The 20,888-nt window shown below is 37.8% G+C and overlaps 1 protein-coding gene across 5 annotated transcripts in view; it reads left to right on the top strand.

Annotated features, from left to right (window-relative positions):
* CCDC91 (coiled-coil domain containing 91) overlaps positions 1-20,888 on the top strand; it is a 115,893-nt gene that overhangs the window by 37,515 nt on the left and 57,490 nt on the right. For all 5 annotated transcript variants that reach the window (XM_009094199.4, XM_018918735.2, XM_018918736.3 and 2 more), the window contains one exon: positions 15,733-15,810. In XM_009094199.4, the coding sequence (XP_009092447.2) occupies positions 15,733-15,810 (78 nt within the window). The remainder of the gene's footprint in view (positions 1-15,732; positions 15,811-20,888) is intronic.

Below are 20,888 nucleotides of genomic sequence, written 5' to 3'. Positions count from 1 at the left end.
TTCACTCATTGCAGGTGTTAGGTGTTGTTTCATTTAGGTATTTCCGTGGCTGTTGATGTTTTGGGAGATTTTTCATTTGAGTACCTGTACAAATATCACATTTAAGTTACACAGCTTCAAATTATGAGAAAAAGTCTTTAAATGCAGTTATACAAAGATAGAAAATAGTAGACCTGAGATTCTGGGCCAGTTTGTTCCCTCTTAACTCTCAAGGATGACTTTATTTTGATTAATATCTCTTGTTGTTTTGGAGATTTTTATATATTAGACCCATATATCACACAAATTCACACGAACCAGGATGCATATTTGGTGGTGTCTGTCTCCTTGGTTTTGAAGTTAGTGCTTCCACTTCCCTTTTATGTCAAAGTTTAGTGATCTTCATCCATGCAGGCCTCCTGCTGCCTGTGCTTGACTTCCAGCTTGTCCCTATGGACCATTCTTGGGTTTGGAGGAGACAATCCCTGAGCAGGACCCAGCTCCTTTGGAGCTTTCTATTTAGGGTGGTGTCCCATGTCCCAGGCAGATCCAAAGAGGCCAAAGCCTTCTTCCCTCCAGTCCAGTGTTGTGATCCTTGTTTTGTCCTTCTCCTGAACTCACCATCTCATGGTCACTGCAGTCAGGGCACATCTTCACATCCTCAGAGAGTCCTCTCATGTTTTTAAGGCTTGGCTCCAGCAGAGTGCCTCATGGATTGTTCCTCAGCTGCCCTGTGTTATCCACGTGCCCCAGGAGTCCCCAGGATCACTGCCTGGTCCCACTGGCAGATTCTGGGGTTGTAAAAATGCAGGTGTTAGATAGAATGCTGGGTGCTGCTGCCTGTTTCTTGTCCCCTACAAACCTCTCCTGGTGAAAAGCAAGCTGAGTGAGCATTCAGGCAGCGCAGTCAAACCTCCACTCAACACTCACTGCAACTGGCCAGGGACAGAGGCAAGAAAGGCTCTTGTGCAAGGTTTTACTCCAGCAGGGTCTTGTACAGCTGAAGGGGATCCTGGGGAGAAAGAGGAAGAGCCACATGGAGCAGGCAACTTAAGAAGGGGAAGGGGTGTGTGTTTGTTTTGGTTGAGGGCAAATTTGGGAGAGAGCTGCCAGTGGCTTAGGGTCACTGATTTAGCTACAGGGTGTTGGCTGCAGCCTGAGTGACCAGGGTAGCTGCTGATCTATCTCCTTGCCCCCCTGCCTCTATCTGCCACCCACAAGTCTTAAAGGTGCAAAACTTATTATTCAGCATAAACAGAACAGATAATTGGGGATAAAAGCATCATATAATTAACTTAGGACAGGGTGGGAGGCAGAGCTAAGGGCTCGGCAGAGGGGACTGGCCTCCAGGGGAAGGGGGGTGGCCACCGGGGATGGGGACAGGGAAAGGAGAAACTAGGGGAAGCTGTGACACAGAAGTCCATGGGGGAGTCTGGTTTGTTTTCCCCCCAGGAGGGCTGACTCTATGGTAAGTAGTTACTGCTGTTTCCAGGACTGAGGGCTTGGGAATTGGCCAAGGTGGGAGAGTTCATGGGGTGCTCCAGGGTTGGACACGTTCCTTGTGAGGAATCACATGATGCTCCCTCCCGTTGTCTGGAGAAGGTCTCACCTGCCCTCATCCAGCTGGAGACTGTCTGGCACAGCAATTCCCACTTTGCTTGCCTGCCTGCTAATCCTGACCCCCAAATCCTTCACTGATCCCCTACCCCAAGACAGAGCTCCACACATTCCAGCTCCTCCCTCGCCCACGAGGCGATGCCCTGTCATCACCTTCCTGGCCTTTCCTTCCAGCAGAGTGCATTTATGGTCCTGGAAAAGGTGTTCTGCAGGAGGTTGGAACACAGGTCTTGGAGGTAGGTGGTTTTTATGGCTGGAGTACTAGAAAATGTATGTTTTCTTACAAAACTAATATATGACTTACATCCTGTTAAACACTATCTTCTAAGAAAATATTTAGGTTGGTTTTAGGTGCAGACATAGAGGAGACAGAATGTTAATAACAAAAAAAAAAAAAAATAGGTGTGAAAAAAAAGTTTATGTACTGTACCTGCAAACAAATTTATAAATGAGATTCCAGGAAATTTCATGGGTCACAGCAGGGTTTAAAATTATGGAATATGGAAAAAAAGGGGGAATTTCAGAAAAGACACTTTAACAGATAGCAGTGCATCTCTTTGCTGGACTGCTAAAGGTATTTATGGATATGGCAACAATCCCTTGCCCACCTCTTTTTCAAGTGAGTGCCAGATACCTCACGTTTATTTATTCACCTTATTTTTTTTTTAATGTTACTCTCTGTACTCTTCTTTCAGACACTCATTTTTATTCAAAGTCTTTATTTATTAATAATTTCAGAGCTGTTTACATTTTGGCCTGTTTCCCCCCTGCCTTCACTGCCCCTATCCCCCCCCCCCCCCAGTTTTGATGTCTTATTTCCTCTAAATCATTTTTCCATTCATGAGGAAAAATAACTTTTTATTTGTATTACAGAAAGATTCTGCTCTTTTGCCTTATGTTTTCCTTTTAAACTTCAATTATTTTATTCATTGTTTTGTTGTCTTGTTTCAGGATTATGTATTAGAAGAGTAGATGTAAGACTAAGCACTCTAATTTTGTTTTAAAAATATACCTCTCTTATGCTGTAATGCTGTTATTTAACAACTTTGAGATGCCCAACTTGCCTTATAATCTGATATTCAGTCATAGGGCATGACAAGCATGTTTTTTTCACTTATGTGCCTCCTATGCCTCCCTGATTTTAAAAGCATTCAAAAAATTGTGCTTAAATTATCATTTTCTTAGTGTGCAAGTAGGTGCTAGCTAAACAGGTTTTTTTTAAACCAAGTTTTGTGTCCTGACTGCTTTGTATGTGTCCTGATCTGCTTTTTGCCAATGCATCCTGGATTTGAGTGCATTTACTGATTTATGTTGAGTGTGTTAAAGTCTGTGACAGCTGCTGCACATCTTCATTTGCACATTCACAGTGAGTGCATTCAGGGGGATTCATCTTTTACTTTTTCTCCTACTTGATAGGGAAATTCTACTTAAGAAGGTTGTGAAATGCCCAGATATATTTAGCACTCTTTGGTTGGAAATCTTTACCACCAGTCTTGTCTCATCAAGATTTTCACATCAAGATTTTTCTTTTGTAAGTAGGAGTAGTATCTTGTTGGATTTTTGAGGGAATAATGAAAATGTGCAAAATTTATCTTGAAAGAAACCTGTGTGGAAAGGAACTTGAGTAGGTGTACTGCTAAGACAATACTTAAGGCTACTTTTTTGTTACATGTATAAAATTTCATAGAGATAGAAAAAGTTTAAAGGTGTAGCAGGCTATTGAGTTATAAAATTTTCAGCAATCTGCAGCTGCTCCTAGTTTATTAATGAACTGTGAACCAGACAAGGTGATTTAGCAGTTTAAGGGAAATGTTGCAATGCTTGCAGGACAGTTGCCTGGTAATTGGCATGAACCTCCTTAAAAAATGTGGGGAATGGTGCCAAAGCATCTCCATGTCTCTGGGTCCACCCCAGTCCTGTTTGTGTTCAGTGTGAGGCATCTGAGATGGGGTAATTATTGTGAGTACCTGAGCATTACTCACCCCCAAAATGGTAAATCCTAGTCAATATTAGCCAAAATTAGTCAATACTTTTAAAAGAATTTGTACTTCCTGTTTAGCACTTGGAGGCATAAGATGCTCAGCAAATATCAGATTGATTCTTTAGGGAGAAATTGGAAGGATTGTCCCTGCATTGTCCTTTACCTGTTAAATCATCTTATTTGGATTATAATTCAATAATAAACTATAACTGCAGAATGCATCTTAATACATTACTAAAACTTTTATTGCTAAATTAACCAGCTGCACCTTTAAATTTACTTTTTCAGTCTGTATTAAATTTTATTCATCCATAGTATACACTTGGTGTTGAAGCACAGTTTACTGGTGTTTCTAAACCCAGTTGAAATATATAATTTGCCAAGTATTAAGCAAATTTATTTGTATAAATGTATTCTAATCTAAGTAATTCACACACTGGAAGTTATAGCCAAGAAACTCATGTGATTTACATATCGAAGTTGAATTTATTCATCCCTTCTAAGTTCCCTTGGAAACTTCCTTCTTTCTTATGGCTATACAGTTTTTTATTTGAGTGAACTGGCAAAATGGTAATATGTAGGCAAAGTGTCAACAAATAACTAATATTTTAAACTACTACTAAAGGTGTGTAACAGGTCACTTCTGTACAACTCCTGATATTGAGAAAGCAGTTCCAGAGATAAAGTATTGGTTACTTTATTGTTGCTGCTCTTAAATAAATAAATAACCTTTTGCTGCTGAGACCTGTATAAGGTTTTCTCCTCACTAAAGACTTAAAAGGCCCAGAAGGGTATGTGACATTTAAAATAATCATGTACTTAAACTACTGAGAACTTTTTTACTATTCTTGGCAAAGCTTTTATCACTGAAAGAAAGCTGATATTAATGAGAACCAGAACATCTGTTCTCAAACCTGGAGGATATTGAGATAAAACAGATTTTCCCAGTTTTATGCAATTCCTTAAAAATAAACCTACCTCACTTGAAGGTATTTTTAAACACAATGCAGTGTTTTGCTTTTGGATATGACTTACAAATTAAACCAATCTCAGGCACATTATTAGTTAGGATGATCAACATTAATTTCCAGAAGAGAGTACCATAATGACAAAATGAAATTATGAGAATGAAGGTCTGAATAATGCTTAAAAAATAATCTAAGGCATTGTGATGGAGGACTGAGAGAAACTCTGAATTTCTTCATTTATTGTAATTTTTTAAAATCAATTTTAAGAATAATTTCTGCCAGTAAATCTGTGCTTAATGTACTTCATGCTTATGTAGGGGGAACATAAAGTTTCTGTGCTAGGTTTTCAAAGGGCTGAGTTAGAGATAAGTGAGAAGGGAGTGTGTCATTGAAAAGCAAATTTCCATGGACTTGGTAGGCAGAGAATTTGCAGTAAGTCTTGATAACTTCAGGGAAGCTCAGAAGGAAAATACCTATTGAGCTCACTAGCAACAAAGAATGTAAAATGTTATGAAGCTCCCTTATATTCTAGCTTTATAAGTGGAAAGGTACTTATGCTTGAAGAGCCTTCTTGTTAGTGGTAAGCAGAAGAGGAGATCCATTTCCATCTTTTTGAGCTAGAGCCTAATTCCAGACAGTGAAATTAGGCTCTAGCTCAAAAATTAGTGATGCCTGCTTTTGTGAAAATACTTTGTGAAATACTTTTGTGGAGTAATTTGTTTAAAAGAGTAAATAGAACAAAGAAAAACAAAACGGAGAAGGGTCAGTAGAGGGAACAATGCTGGGGTTCCATATGAGTGTGATTACATCTGTCCCTCGGGGGTTCCATTCCCTGCACAGAATCCCCAGTGGGAGAACAGCTGCGTTCAGCTGGGCTGTTGGGGAGCTCCCTGAGTCCCTGGGACTTGGACTCACTGCTTATAAAGACACATTTCCACTCTGTGTCACTCTAACACATTCAGTGGTGGTTTAAGATAGATTAGTCTTAGATACCCTATGCTGTTATTTTCTATAAATGGGGTGACAGTTGTCAGCTGAGGAAAATTATTCAGCTTTATGGAATTCAGCCAGAAATGCAGTGGACATCTCCCATGCCAGAAGAAAGGGGATATTGTAGCTAACAAAGACTACAGGAATAGTTTAAAAAGATCTCATATGTCGCATAATATTTTCATTAGAGAGTTCTCTCATGAATGGGGTTCTAGTGGCACTTGCCATCCTGTTTACATCAAATTTGTCTGTCTTTACTTTCACATTTTTAAAGAAATGATTATTTGTTAAATAAAAATAGCAGCTCTTTGAAGTGTGTGGCAACTCTTGTGACAATATTTTATCAACTTTCAGCACAGTCCCATTCTGTCACCACCAATTAAATTACCTTCTCCTGTACCAATCTCTGACATGGCTGATGAATCTTCCATTGCACAACAGAAATACAGTAGTATTTTTTAAGGAAGAATAACATTTTTATTCATTTTTATGATATTTTGTATTTTTAACTGCTGCTGCACTACTTTACATTTTTAAATGTGGCCTCCAGCACTTTAAATACCTTTACATATGCCTAATAAATCTGCATACATCCAGTTGAGTAGGCTATAATACAGCAGGACTTGCTTTCCCTTTTTGCAAACATTTTTAGCCAAGAGCCTTACTGTAAGCAATGTTTGTGCCCCTCTGAAGAGGGGAGCTGCTCAGAGCAAGAACGTGTCTTAATCATGATTTTTCTCATCTGGGCAAGCCAATTTGTGGGAGGTCTGACGTAGTGTAAAATACCAAGAAGTTTCAAACCAAGCTTAAACACAGCTCTAGATTTCTATCAAATTCAGTCCTAATGCTACAGCCTTTTTAAAATGTATTTACATTTTAATTTCTCATGTACAACAAAGGAAGAGTGAGCTTGTTTTTGCCTCTTTGCCAGTTGGCTTGGAGAAAGGAACTGAGGGACTTCGAAAGGGGCAGAGTTTTTATGGTCTGGGTTTGTAGAGTTAGAAGAAACAAAATTTGTGTCCAAATTTGAATCCCTCTGCTTCTCCCTCTCATTCTTCAGCAACAACAGGGTTCTTACTGGGGAGGGAAAGTTTTGGCTGCTGTGGGATATTTGGTGGGGTTTTTTGGTTTTGAGTTTTTTTTAGGGGGGAAAGGGGGAGATTGCCTTTTTGTTCTTAACTGCAGCATATTGAATAGATTAAAGAGGGAGCTGTGGAATTACTGTAATTCAAAATAAAAAATTCAAATATGAGAATCGTGGTTTTAACATTGTTGGAGGGAAAGACAGAGTGAGGGGTGGAAGAAAGTGAAGGGTGTTCTAGAAACAGGGAAAAGGCAACCAGGAAAAGATCTGGAGAGTGAATGACTGTCAGACACAGCAATGGACAGTCAGTCCCTGCCTCATATTTATGTACTTATCAAAGAATATTTCTTTCAATTTTGTTTAAGTGTTAATATCATCAATATGAAGAAGCAAATGGAGTGTATAAAAATGTCAAGAATCTTGAGTTATATTAGACTAGATTTTGAAAAGCACCGGTATATGTCTATTTTTGTTAATTTCACCATACCTTTAGAATTCTGAATATTTTTCTGTATGAATCCATTTGCTTTTTTGTGGTCAATCATAGTACATATTAAAAATAGATTAGTTGACATAGCCTATTGATCTGTAATTTAAAAAATTTAATAAATATGTGTTTTTTAAATCACAGTTTAATTTTAAAAAACCCCCAAACACCAAAACCCAATTAAAACCCAACATAGCTTTTAGTTACCTCTAAGAAACTTAATGTGGCATCAGTCATTGCTGACTCTTTCTGAATGTGCCATCTGATGTTTTCTGGCTTAGGAAAAAAAAATTGATTTTGACTTTGGTTTAGTGATTTTAGTGAGACTGCTTTGCTTTGAGGAAGAGATTAGGTTAAATTTATCTTTTTTTTAAGACATTTATTAGATTTACCACCTACCCCACATCCCCAAACATAACTTTTCTCCTCTGAAGTAACTAGTTTTGTAGTTAGTTCAGTTCCATTAGTGTTTCACAGTAATTAAAATAGAGACATTAATAAATACATGCTATAGTTTTCACCTGGAGTTGCTCTTTAGATGCCCAGGTTTATATCTAGGCTCCAAAATATAAGGGAGTTTTGTGGGAGAGGTCAGGGTGTTGTTTGTTTGTTACAAATACTGTAGAATTGGAACTTCATTATTTCAGGCAATTTGATGATGTCAGGATGTTGTCATCATCTTTGCTAATCAAGCCCAAGTTCTTTAACACATTTTTGAAATTAAATACTGTCATTTTGATTTGTCCAGCTTATGTATTGCTTGTAAAAGAGCAAAGCAAAGCTTTCTTTCTCCTCCCACGTGTGAATTTGACATCTATTTGTAAGTGGGAATGTAGTCACCTCAGAGGTGGGAGGTGGTGAAAGAAATAACCCAAAACAGGCTCTCATGCTTCAACAGCACAACAAGTGACTGGATTCTGGGGACCCATGCCAAATGTACACACACAAATGCACAGTGTCTGGAAAGCAAGCAGAACCTGAGCTTCACCAGCTCAGCAAAAAGGAATGGGAGAGAAGAGGTCATTTGGGAAGAAGGAGCAGCTTCAGCCCACAGAGCTCAGGAGTGATGAGAGAGTTGGCTGTCCCTGTGAGAGAGTTCTGCATCCACTCAGAGACTGGGGGAAGCTGCTGGTTGTTGGAAAGAGACAGGAAAGACGATGGATGGATGGATGGATGGATGGATGGATGGATGGATGGATGGATGGATGGATGGATGGATGGATCCAGGCAGACCAGCCTCTTGGACTTTGGGAATAGCATGGTGTAGATGCTCTTGGCAGCCATTTCTGGGCACATGAACAAGGTGATTGGAAACAGCCAACATGGATTTAACAAAAGACAGATTATGCCTGATTGCCTTCTGTGATGAAACTCCTGGATTGTGGATGAGAGGATTGAGGTCTACACTGACTCAGTCTGGAGAAGAGAAGGCGTAGAGGAAACCCAATAGCAGACAGTCAATACCTGCAAAGTTGTCAGAAAAATGGAGCCAGGCATGTTCTGCAGAGGTGTGTAGCAGGAAATTGTGATAGATTGAAGCATGGGAAGCTGCAACTTGTTATAAGGAAAAAAGTATTTTATGATGAAGATAAGTATTAGGATGTCTTAGCCAGTGATGTTGTGAAATCCCCATCTTCAGACTTTTTCAAGATCTCACTGGACAAGGATCTGAACAATCTGGTTTGAATTCAGTGTTGATCTTCCTTTCAACAGGAGGTTAAGCTAGATGACCTCTAGAGGTTCCTTCCAACCTGAATGATTGTGTGATTTTGTGATTTAATACTTTGGTCACAAATTGAGAACAATAAATAGCCTACTCCCAGTCACTAAAGTTATAATTCCAGTCCAGGGGATATTCCCCAGGCTGAATTATTTGGAATATTTTACTCCAATCTGGCCTACCTCATTGCCAATTAAGGGCAGGGTCAGGAATGCCTGAACCAAAAATCTGATTAATGCAGTATTTGAAATGGTAAACTAGTCAAAATATCAGTTACTGTAAACTTAAATAATTTTTGTATGGAATATAACATTTTTGGTGGTTTTCAGTGTATCTGCCATGTAAGAATAGGAGCTTGTACTGTGAAACCTCTCCATGTTCAGTGTGAGGTTTTACAGGAACAAAATAGAGTTGTTCAGCTGCATTACAAGTTCCCTAAGATACAATGGAATTGTAATGGACTTCTTATAAAATCTGTGTATCTGTGATTTGGATACCTTTTTCTAGTCTATGGGAGATGCTTCCTTCCAGCTGGAATTTTTCTGAGGTTAGGCAAAAATCTCTTTCTTGCAGAATTCATAGCAGTGTCGTAAAAGAAGCGAGCAGTAGTTTTCCTCTTTTCTTTATGTACTCCTTTGTTTTCTGGGGTAAAGGGGGAACTTCCATCTCTTTGGATTTTTTTTGCCACCCTTCATACTTAGACTATTTTTTGACTTTTTCAGGAAGTAAAACAAATAATCAACAAGTTAATCTTGAAGTTTACAGCCTGACAGCAGTTCTCTGATGGAGGAAAGTTTTAGGAGTTCAGTTGCAGATGATTTGTGTTCTGGTTTGGACAATATGGTCTAACTGACAAGCATCTGATTTTATTTCATATCTCTCTTTTCTCTGAAACAGCACAGTCAAAAGAAGCTTTTCATGCAGATCTTCAGCTAAGAAAGAATTTAAAAGGCTGTATGGTCATCTTCAGTGCCTGTATTTCTTGGTATTTGCTTTATCCCAAACTCTTGGATTTGAGGCTCAATTTCCCAAGCTGATGGTTATTTTACTTTTTGATCTGAATTCTTGTCAATTTTCTTATGAAACAAATACAGCAAGTTGATGCAAAGATGGATACTTGTGTCTCTGGTTGTCCAGTGAATTCTCTGAGTTTTGTTCAACTTGCACATCATTACTTGTCTTCTAGAAACCAACAAACAAAAATGTGTTTGTAGACTGGAATGAGTATGGCAACAATTTGTGTTGAGGCTGCTTTGCTTGTACTTTGATGGGAAAATAGCTGTTGATCAGCTTTCATACAGTATGTCTGCTTTGGAGTGCTTTTAGTGTTCCAAAATATCTTTACAAATCAGAAAAGGAGTTAAGATTGAAAGAAGACATAAGTACATCACCATTGTTTGCTCCCAGAGTTTTAATTAAAGAGGCAGACAAAGGAAATGCATACTGAAGTGTATTTCACATACTGAAAATGAAAAAGAGATTTAAATGCAAAGATGTAACTTATCTTTCTGTTGATTTTGTGCTAAGTGTGATTGTTGATGTTATAATGAAACTTATTTTCTATACTTCAAAAACAAGGAAGAAAACAATTAGGCTTTTTTATTGCATTGGAAGAATTTCAAAGATATGGTGATCTTACAGCTCAACATAAAATTATTAGAGTATTTACATATAATGATGCTATGAGTTCTTTTTTTATGTCTTCTAAAAGTAAATCTTGGAAAGTTATTATTAATGCTGAAGTGAAGTTTATTCCTGAATGCTTTTGAAGCTACTTGACTGAGTGTCAAGTTTCTTTGTAGTCGTCTTGGGTTTTTAAACATCCATGAGAAGACTGAAGGTATCCTCTAGGAATGTGCTGTGAACATCAATATGTGTTACAAATAGTACAACTCTATGAAAATTTAATATACATCCTTTCAGTTAGTTATATTTCTAAAGCATATGTTAGTTACTTCTCAAAGATTGACAGAGCTGCAGATGGAACTGTTACCAATTTTTGGTGCATAAGGTATCTGTATTTAAAGTTTTGTTGATATAAATTGTGGGTTTGATTGCTATTAGTTTTGACATTTGACATTTCATATGTTTGAAACTGGTGATAAAAGATTGCATCCAGAATAAATATTGGAAAACAACATGAGTACTGTAGTGAGCTGTATGCAGTGGGTCCTTTGGAGGGGCTCACCTGTGATAAATATGCAGCACTCCACTGTTGTTTGCTTTGTAAGATCTTTTGTAGTGCTTTCTATGGAAAAGTTTTGAGAAAAAACAAGTAGCCTCAGAATTCATACCTCGTGTATTAGGACTTGGTGAGAGCAATTACAGAGTCAGCTAAGTTGGCAAAAACCTTGGAGATAGTCAAGTCCAGCCTATGACCTAACACCACCTTATCAACTAAACTGAGTGCCACATGCAGTCTTCCTTCAAACATCTCCAGGGACAGTGATTCCACAACCTCCCTGGCAGCCCATTCCAGAGCCTGACTCTGCTCTCTTTCTATCATCATTTCAGGTATTTATATACATTGATAAGATCCCCCTGAGCCTTCTCCAGACTTAACAGTCTTAACTCTCTCAGGATCCAGACCCATCATCATCTTTGTGTCCCTTTGCTGGTCTCTCTCCAGTATTCCCATGTGGGTTTTTCTACTGAGGAGCCCAGAGCTGGACACAGGAATGGCCCTGACAGTGCTGAGTGGAGGGGTGGGATCACCTCTTGTGACCTGGGGGCAATATTTATCCTAATGCAGTCCAGGATTGTTGGCCTCATGTTCAGCTTCTTGTCCCCTGGGACACGCTGTCACCTTTGGATGTGGCAGTTCAGCTAGTTTTCAATCCATCTCTCTTTCAGCTTCTCCTGATCACACTTTTTCTCCATGAGGATTTTAGAGAAGTGTCAAAAGCCAGCAGTAACTAAAATACCCATGAGTTATGGATACTTTTTCCACCACAAATCCAAAATGTAGCCCCCTACTGTGAAAAACTCCCCTCTGTCACAGGAAAAACTGGCACAATTTTTTAACTCAGGACCTTCCCAGGTCCTGAGTTAGGACTGCCTAGCCTGTAGCTCCTTGTAGTTTCTTGTCATTTCTTGAAGGCACGGATGACATTTACTACCTCCAGTTTTCAGACACTTCTCCAGTCATTGTGATCAGCCCACAGGTATTGAGTGGAGCATCACAATTACATCTGCCAGCTCCCTCAGCACTTGTGGGATCGTCCTGCCAGGCATCACGGACTTAATTAGGTCCTGCTTGCTTAAGTATTTCCCATCATGATCCTCTTTCCCTAAGCTGCCCTTTTTCCAGACCCTTGCAATGTGCAGGTCAATCTCCTGTCTATAGAAAGAAGGAAAACTCTCCTAGTGTAGTTTTTTCATACATATCTATATATATCATGAAGTGTACTACAGTAAAGAATTACATAAATACTGATTTATTATAAATACATGCACTGTGTAAACTTGGGGTGTTACAAGTGGCTTCAGTATCAGTAGCCATTGATGACAGCTGGCAACCCTTTCCAAATTAATACTTTTTTCTTTATGGACAATGGTGGAATTTAATTTGATCTGAAGACTGAGATAAAAGACATAAAAATATCCTAATGAAGCTCAGAATTCCTTTTCTGCTTACTGTGTTGTTTAATGGAAGTGTTCTCTTGTCAGCTTCTCTGGCACTGTTCTCCTGGTCACTCCTCTTGCTTCCTCTTGCTGTCCTGTCCCACCATTTAGATTATGTGGGGAAGTAGGAAAGTATCCAGGACATAAGTTGCCCTGGCACATTTGTAGCTTCATCCCAAAGAGCTATCTGTGTAATATTCTAAAAACCTCAAGGCAGCCAGAGAAGGCTTCCTGAGCCAAGTGTAGGTGCTATTTACCATATCATGCAGTTTTGGTGGTAAAATGTGCGTTCATACTAACAACACTTCAGCTCTAGCACTCCTGTTTATGGTTTAATCTCCTCTTCAGTGGAGGGTCTCTGTATGCACATCCTGTAGGGAAGCAGAAAGACCAGATATAAACTCTAATTGTTCTTCACAAAATATTAATTTCTTAAATGTGACAGGGTAGAGATCCTTGTTAAACCCCTCAAATACTCAGAGAGTGGTGTGGGAACTGTAATTATGTGGGGCATGTGCAGGCTCTTCCATACTATTTCCTTTGCATAGTTTTTCACATTTAATCAGTCATAATATTCCCAGCGGGCTGCTCTGTTCACACTCACTCAACTCTGGCTCAACTCATTTCTAACTCAGCAGGAAATGTCCTCACCACCACCATGTTAGGCAGTTGCTTGTGAAAGTTTATTTGCTACCTCACTTCATTTTTCACCTCAGGGTCTTCCATTGTTATGCTTCAGATACAAATTATGTTTACTTGTATGAAATAAATCAGTGTCTCCTTGCTTCCTGTGGTGAGCTTAAGGTTGTGTATAATGTGGGGGTTTTGGTTATCATGGGATATCTGAAATCTTTCTCTCCTCCCTGTATTTTTCCTTATCTTTAGGTTCTTAGCTGCATCTTTCACTAGGATGTTGATGGTAGGACCAAAATGAAAATACTTGCTTTGCTAGAGACCTGGAGATGCTCCTGTGTCTTAGTTCTGGAGAGCTCACATTCTTATTTCACAGGAACAGAAATAGTGACCAATCTCTATTTTATACACAATAGCACACTCTAGTGTGTATATTAATTAGCCATTATGGACTGATCCTCATCATGTTTACCTCAATTTCTCATTGGTTCTCATGATGTTTACCTCAATTTCTCCTTTGCATTCAGTATTGCTGTTATTTTTTTCTCTGTACTTGGGTGAATTGAAGGAAATATTTATATATTCAAGTAAGAACTTAACAGAATCATTATGATGCTAAATGTGATTTGTAATTTTTTTTAAATGATGCTCTTAAAGAAGAGTTGATTTTATGGAGACAAGAATCTCAGTGCAATGGACTCCACTATGAGGACTTTTAATGATGTAACTGTGTAAAGCAAAGCTGTGTAAGATGGATTTGAAATTTGTCTTCCACTCCAGTTACCTGCAGGGAGCTGCAGTTTGCCTTCTTGCATGAGAACAGAAATGAAGATGGAATAGAGTGCTTTACTTTCTGAGCTACTGGCTCAGGCTGGCAGCTCCCTCTGAGGGTCCCACAGCCTGACAGAAGGCAGGCAGTCAGCAGCAGCTCAGACACCTGCCCTGAACATTCCCTGCAGGAACAGGAGAAGGTTTACAGGTGTTACAGGAATGCCTTGGTGTCAACATTTCAACTTGTGTTACCAGCTCACGTTTAGGACATGACCTTGAGCAAGTCACTGGCTCTAGAAACTTGAGGAATTGATTGTAAGGGGACAAATGGCATGTTTTGCTCTGTGTTTTTCTTTGCCTGGTATTGCAAGTGAGAGGCACTGTGCTTTCTACCAGAATGGCATGTTTTACTTCCTCAGTCAAAACAATTGGGGTTTTTTAACCTGTATAATATCAGACTTTGAATGATTTGTGTTGTCAGTGATACATTATTGCATCACAGTGGGATTAAAATGATGTTGTGTGTTGTTGTCTGATGTAGTATTTAATATGCACAGCAAAATATTTCCATCTTTAATTCTTTGTCTACTTAGCAGTTGTTCTTGCTGGGCTTCACAAAAGCCCACAGTTTTATTAAAGAAAATCCAAATGTCTCATTAGATTTGGGTCAGAGGTAATAGGATTGTGTAGCTGTAGTTTCCTAGTTTTTGCTAGGAATGACTCTTTCAGGAGAAAGAAATTGAATGACAGAGAAGAAATCTTTAGTTAAATACAGTTACAGTCTGATTAATTAATTTTTAATGGTCTTACATGCTTTATTAGACACTAGGTTTTTCTTATTCCAAACACACAGGTCTTAGGAAGCATAGAATTTTATTAATTAATTTCAACTTTATTATGACCCAAAAAGCAAAAAAAAAAAATTTTTATATAATATGTATTTATATATGTAAGTTGTATATGGTTTTGTCCTATGATCACTGCAAAGTAACATTTATGATTAATGTGTTTCTGCTTTCTGCACCAAGAAAATCCAATGACTTAAATCCAAGATGATTTAAAGCAACTGCATCCTGCCATATGAGCTGATACAAGAACACACCCTGAGGCAAAGAACAAGGAGGGAGGGAATGTTTTTCATCTTCTTACTAATTGATCATTGGAAAAAGTGGTGCTGCTCATTGATAAGAGGGAAATGCTGGTGAAAATCCAATGAGGTGTTCACATTGCAGCCTTAGCAACTTATAGGATAAAGGAAAAAATACTAGAATGTTTCTCTCCAGGTTCCTTTTACATAACTGTGCAGAAAATAGAAAGTGAACGATGGAGCTTCTTTTGCAAAATCTATTTAGGATTTCTTTTGCAAGAAGACTTTCCCTGGAATCTTAAGAATAAAACAAATGATAAAAGAGGAGCCACATAATAAGTAGGAGAAAATGTGCATTTCTGAGTTAACTCAATCTGATACGACTTTATCTCAACATTTTTATTGGTAGTGGCAGTAAATAACATTTACTAAGGTGATTTGGGAGTCCTGCCATCCACAGGTATACCAAAAACCAAAGAAAGTTCTGAAAAAAAATCAATTGGAGAACCATTTAGAACCATCTGGGGTCTATAAAGTAAAATTAAGAAATAAAAATAAGTTTAATACTGCGACCTATTTGAATTTAGCATATATATATATATATATATATATACACACATACATATATATATTAATATACATTATATGTATCATATCTAAAGGATCAAGCTATGTGCATTTCTTCATGAAAGGTAGCAAAACAGGAAAATAATTGGTATTTATTTATTTATTTATTCTCCTGAATTAAAATTATTATGTCATGTGCCTAATGTTTTCTGTATTTTGTACAGGAAAAGCATAAGCAGGAATTAGAAGACATGAGAAAAGCTGGACATGAAGCCTTAACTATTATTGTTGAAGAATTCAAGGTAAATGAGTTGCCAAGCTAACACCATTTCCAAGTGGTGTTATTGTAGTAGTGAACAGGATGACTGCCTGCAGTGCACAGTTATTAATATTTCTTGTCCTGATTGCTCGGCCTCTCTCACTGTCTTTTCTGTTGCTTTCAATTTAGATTGTTTGGTCTGAGATTTTGCATGACTTGTTTTCCCAGTCTGCACTTTGGAAAACTTCAGATAGAGTTGGTTAGCCATTTTCAGTAAGGAAACTTAAAACCCAGAACAAACCCAAAATTCTCAGTCAGTTGTGGTAAACTTTGGGTTGGATTGTTTATCACAAATCCACATTTTGGACCTCTTCAGTCTCCAGAGCTGCACTTGCAGGAAAGCAGCATCACAGAGCAGTCCAGCAGGTTTTTATCGACACAGCACAAAGGAGGGAGTTATGGATGAAATAGAGCTGAATCTGTAGTTCTTCCTTCATGCTGTTCTAGTTCCTGTCAGCTTGTAAAATGGAAGAACTGGATGTTACCATGGAGCATAAATCTGTGTCTTTTGTTTTGTTATGGAGACTATTGGGTGGGAAACTTGCAAACAACAAAAACTGAATCAAGTCAGGAGGAGAAGGTAAAGCTAAGAATTCTAATTAGACTTAAAACTCACAATAGGCAATGGAAATTAAGGCTGGTTTTGAAAATGAAAAGGGAAAATTAAGACCTGGTAGGCCACTGTGAACTTGGAATCTGACAATGTAGTTAGTGAAGGGTAATTTCAGATTTTAACTGTTTGGTAGCAGTAATTTGTAACCAAAGAATGATCTGGCGTGGAGGGCAGGAAGATGTAGTGGTGGGCTTGGCAGTGCTGGGTTAGAGATTGGACTCGATGATTTTAACAATCATTTCCAATATTAATGATTTTATGATTATAAGAAAGCCTTTTAATAATATTGCTAGTAACTGTTAGTAGTGTTCTAACTAATATTGAAATTGGCTCTCTGTAGAAATATGTCTGTCTCCATCAATATGACTTATTTCATTCTGAACCTATCCAGAAAAACATTTCAAAATTTTCCCTTCCTGAGAAAACTTAAACATGGTCACTGGTGGTGTCCCACTTCTCCATGCCTCCCTCATTTCACTTCTGGGAGAGAATTTTGCTCCTTTTCCCTTAATTCTTTGAGGACCCCTTTGCCTGAGAAGTTCTCAAAAGGGAATTTTATTTTGAGTGTGCACCTTTGGATGTGCCACTGAACATCTTCAGCGGCAGCATTTTTAGTTTCTGTTTTGTTCTAGATATGTGTAAAATGTCTGTCTGTTCCTGTGTGGACTTGCATTTGAAAAAGCTTTTGGTAATTGCTGCACTTACATTTCCTTCTTTTTAGTTCTGAAAATATAAGCAAATTGTGAAATCCAACAATTTAATGGTAATGAATGAAAGTTTTGAATGGTTTCGAAGGGTAATTTTTTTACCATTTTAATGGATTTGTGTGAAGTAAAGGAGAGCTCTGCATGGGTTATATTGGCCCTTTAAAGGAATAATTTCTTCCTGTGTAGTTGGGTAAACGGATACATTTATGTGCCATAATAATTTTTGAAAGCTGTTTTACCAGTCAGCAGCAGCTGGGTAGATCTGACATGCCTTCTGGAAAATAAGATTTATGTTTATCATCTTCAGTGGTTTGGCACAAAAAATTAGGGAGTTAATTGAACCCTGTGTTTCTAAACAATGTTTATATTTAGTTATTATTTCTCATAGAATGTTTATATTCAAGTTACATAAAGTCACTTTTTAATACCATGGAACCATGACATGAATATACCTCATACAAGCCTTCCTGTTGGCTCATGTGGTTAGCTGAACACCCTGATGAGAAATAATATCAGATATGCTAAGCTCTGAGTAAATTACTGCAATCAGCCCTGTCTGCAAACATGAGGTGACTTATTCATCAGGGTTTTTAAAAAAACCCAAGCATTTTTTGGTTAGTTGTTTAATACCTTTCTCGTATTCCTTTGCCATGTACTTTAAATAAAAAAAGTAACTCTATATCATCAGTGGAGACAAAATCTGTTCTGTAGTTTTGTTTGAGAAAATTATCTTATGGATTCTTTTAAAATGTTATTTCATTGTTAATATTTCAATATGAAACAGGGCTAAGATTTATTTTTTCTTAAGTAAGTGAGTCAAATGTGGTTTTGTAATTAAAAGTGGTTTTGTAATTATAAAAGTAGTATCTTGCATTCTTGGGGCTTTTTAACTGCTCAGATCCTTTGGAGCTTATTCTATTTTTCAGATATGATGGCAATTAGATAACCAAACAAGGATTCCTAATGTAGCATTTGTTTAGGAATGTAAAGTAAATATGGTTAGTCCTTTTAGTAAAAGACAGAATTGTGAGATTCATGAACTCATTTAATTTACTCATGAGTAGCCAGACTTAATTTTTTGCTGAAATATGTCTTCTTTAGAATTTAGACTGTGTTACTCTAATACATGTTGGGTATATGCAGAAGTAACTTCCATTTTCAGTAGGTTTTTTGTAAGTGCTGTCTAATTAATCCCCAAGTTACTTTGGGTGTGGAAATTCAGCTAAACAAGTCTATGGGTCATTTAAAAAGGCATGGGAAGGAAAATCTTGTTTGTGATGAAAACAGGCTTTTTTTGCATTTCTGGGGATTTAATAAAGTGAACTGATGAGGGTTATTCCAATCAGGGGATTGCTGAGGCCCTAATTAGGTTGTGTTGCAGTCAGGAGCGTTGGAATTCTGACTAATCCTCTCTGAAAGCAGTCAGTTATAATTCTGTGGTGCTGCTCCAAGCAGAGCCACAGCACAACTTCTAATACTCAACATCAGTTGTTTAAGGAAGCTAGTGAAAATATGAGCAGTTCATCCTTAGCCCCAGGAAATAACCCCAGAATGCCTCAAACCCCAAATCCTGCAACTTAGGTATTGAAACCTTGGGTGGAACAGCAGTGGAAGAAAGTTGCCTGACTTGTCTTTTCTGTGTTCCTGGCATGGGTAAGTGTAATTGTTGGTGGATTTGTGAACGTGCCTTCCTTTTGGTTTACTAAGGAAAAGAGAGTTGCCATTTTTTTCTGTGTCCAATGCTGCCAAGTTGGTAACCAGAAAACCAGAGTTTTCTTCCATTCAGTCCATAAGTCCACTCCTTCCAGATGTGCTGCTGCAGACCTCTGTTGTCATTGATGTATCTTCTGTACTTCCAAATGGCTTACACCTCCTTCTAGTCCCTTTCCTGTGTTTTGGGGACTTATTTGTGGTGAAAGGGACAATATTTCTCCATATGGATCTTTGGGCAGACCAGGTACTCAATTTTGAGGACAAACTCCCTCAGTTCCTACTCCTGACTGGTCTTTAATATGGCAGCAGTGCTGAAAATGCAGCTTACACAAGAAGTCAAATATTGAATGACCTATTTTCAAAGACCTGGATATAACAAAGCCCTTAGAATTAAATTCAGTTATCTTTGGAATGTTCACCTGTTGAATGTGTTGGGAAATCCATTAATAGAGACCATTAGATGCTTTGTAGCACAAACCCTCAAAAGCCTTGGCCATTGTTAAGCATCTCACATTCTAATCTTCCTTACAACAAATAAACCATTCACAACACAGTCACGAAATTTGTATTAAAAACCACAGGAAAACAAATTAAAAATTAACTCAGTGTTCTGTGTAGGCCAAGTTTCCCCTTCTCATGTTTAATTTCTGTCTTTCATGTCATTGTTATTTTAAACTTTTATCCCTGGTAATTAACCACGGTAAAGAAAAGTAAATGTAGATCTTGGAAGTTTTGCTTGTGGGATCACATCACATCTTAAGATATTTACCACAAGCAACATAAGAATTTCTCCTGTGCTTGTTTAGTCAAGCTTTTGTTCTGAAATTGTCACAGTTCTGTAAATAGATGAGTTAATAGTTTAAATCTGTTTTATTTCTCATCCTATGAACTATCCTCTAATGTTAGCTTTAAAGAATATGAGGTTACAGGCAGGTGTATTTATTTGATAGGTTTTATTTCCTTAGATTATTTCGTGCAATAATTAGTGTTCTAAAAGACAACCTGCATGAATCAGAAGTGTGTTCCCTTTATAGAAATGAACTTCAAGGTACAAAGTTCTTCCCAGCCCTTGCTGCAGTTTTTGTCCACCAGTTTTCAGGGTAAGGTGGTGGGTTTTTTTCAGATTTTCAGAATGTAAGAACAGACAGATTTTAAAAGGATGGAATATGTGGGGGCCATCAGATTTTCTTTCAAAAATATTTGTGCCAATAATACACCTCTGAACTGAAAGGTTACCCTCTAATAAACAAAGGAAATTTTAAAGGATTTCATTACAAAAGAAGTTAATCTAGAATCAGGATATCTTTTTTTAGAAATAGTTTATCCCTAGTGAGGGAAAGCTCTGAAATGTGGCCAGTTCTCAGCTCTTTTAAACATCAGCTTAGCTTATTAAGTTTCCAAGTTGACATCCTGGCTCAGAAAGGCCTGACACATGAATAAAAGGACAAATCCAAAATTGTTGCAAGGGCTTGTATTTCACTTCCAACTTCTGTGCTTTTTCATGTGCAAGTCACACTAGAATTCAAGAGAGCCTAGAATATAAAACAACATTGTTGTTTCTCATGGAGAGCTGGTGGCTGGGAAAGGAGAGATTCCTTGGGATTTTACATTATAAGAGTACTTCTGTCTAACAGTGATGCTACCATGGAAGTCTCTCTACAGAATTCCAATAAAAGCAAGGTGCAATCAAGTCTCATAATTTCAGAGATCTGGCTATCAAAAATATTTAATCATTGATTAAATGACTTTTTGAAAGCAATTATGAAAATTGCAAGGAATCTCTCCCTCCCCTTCTAGTAAAGATGAATTTTGTATGTTCTGACTATAGAATAATAAATAGAGTGTTAAATATTATAAAAATTGGAAGGTTAACAGAAGATTAGGAGTGAGTTTGCAGTTTGTTTCTGGCAGGAGTCTGTGAGAACTTTGTTTTGTGTAAAATAAATCCTTTGCCCTCGCATACCAGTAAAACTGAGCTATCTAGATGAACCCAGCATAGTATTCAAACTGGAAGTTGTTGATCCTTAC

Source organism: Serinus canaria, chromosome 1A (assembly GCF_022539315.1).
Source record: "Serinus canaria isolate serCan28SL12 chromosome 1A, serCan2020, whole genome shotgun sequence".
Taxonomy (NCBI): domain Eukaryota; kingdom Metazoa; phylum Chordata; class Aves; order Passeriformes; family Fringillidae; genus Serinus; species Serinus canaria.
The sequence above is the reverse complement of the archived record's forward strand: the minus strand, read 5'-3'. Positions and strand labels throughout refer to the sequence as shown.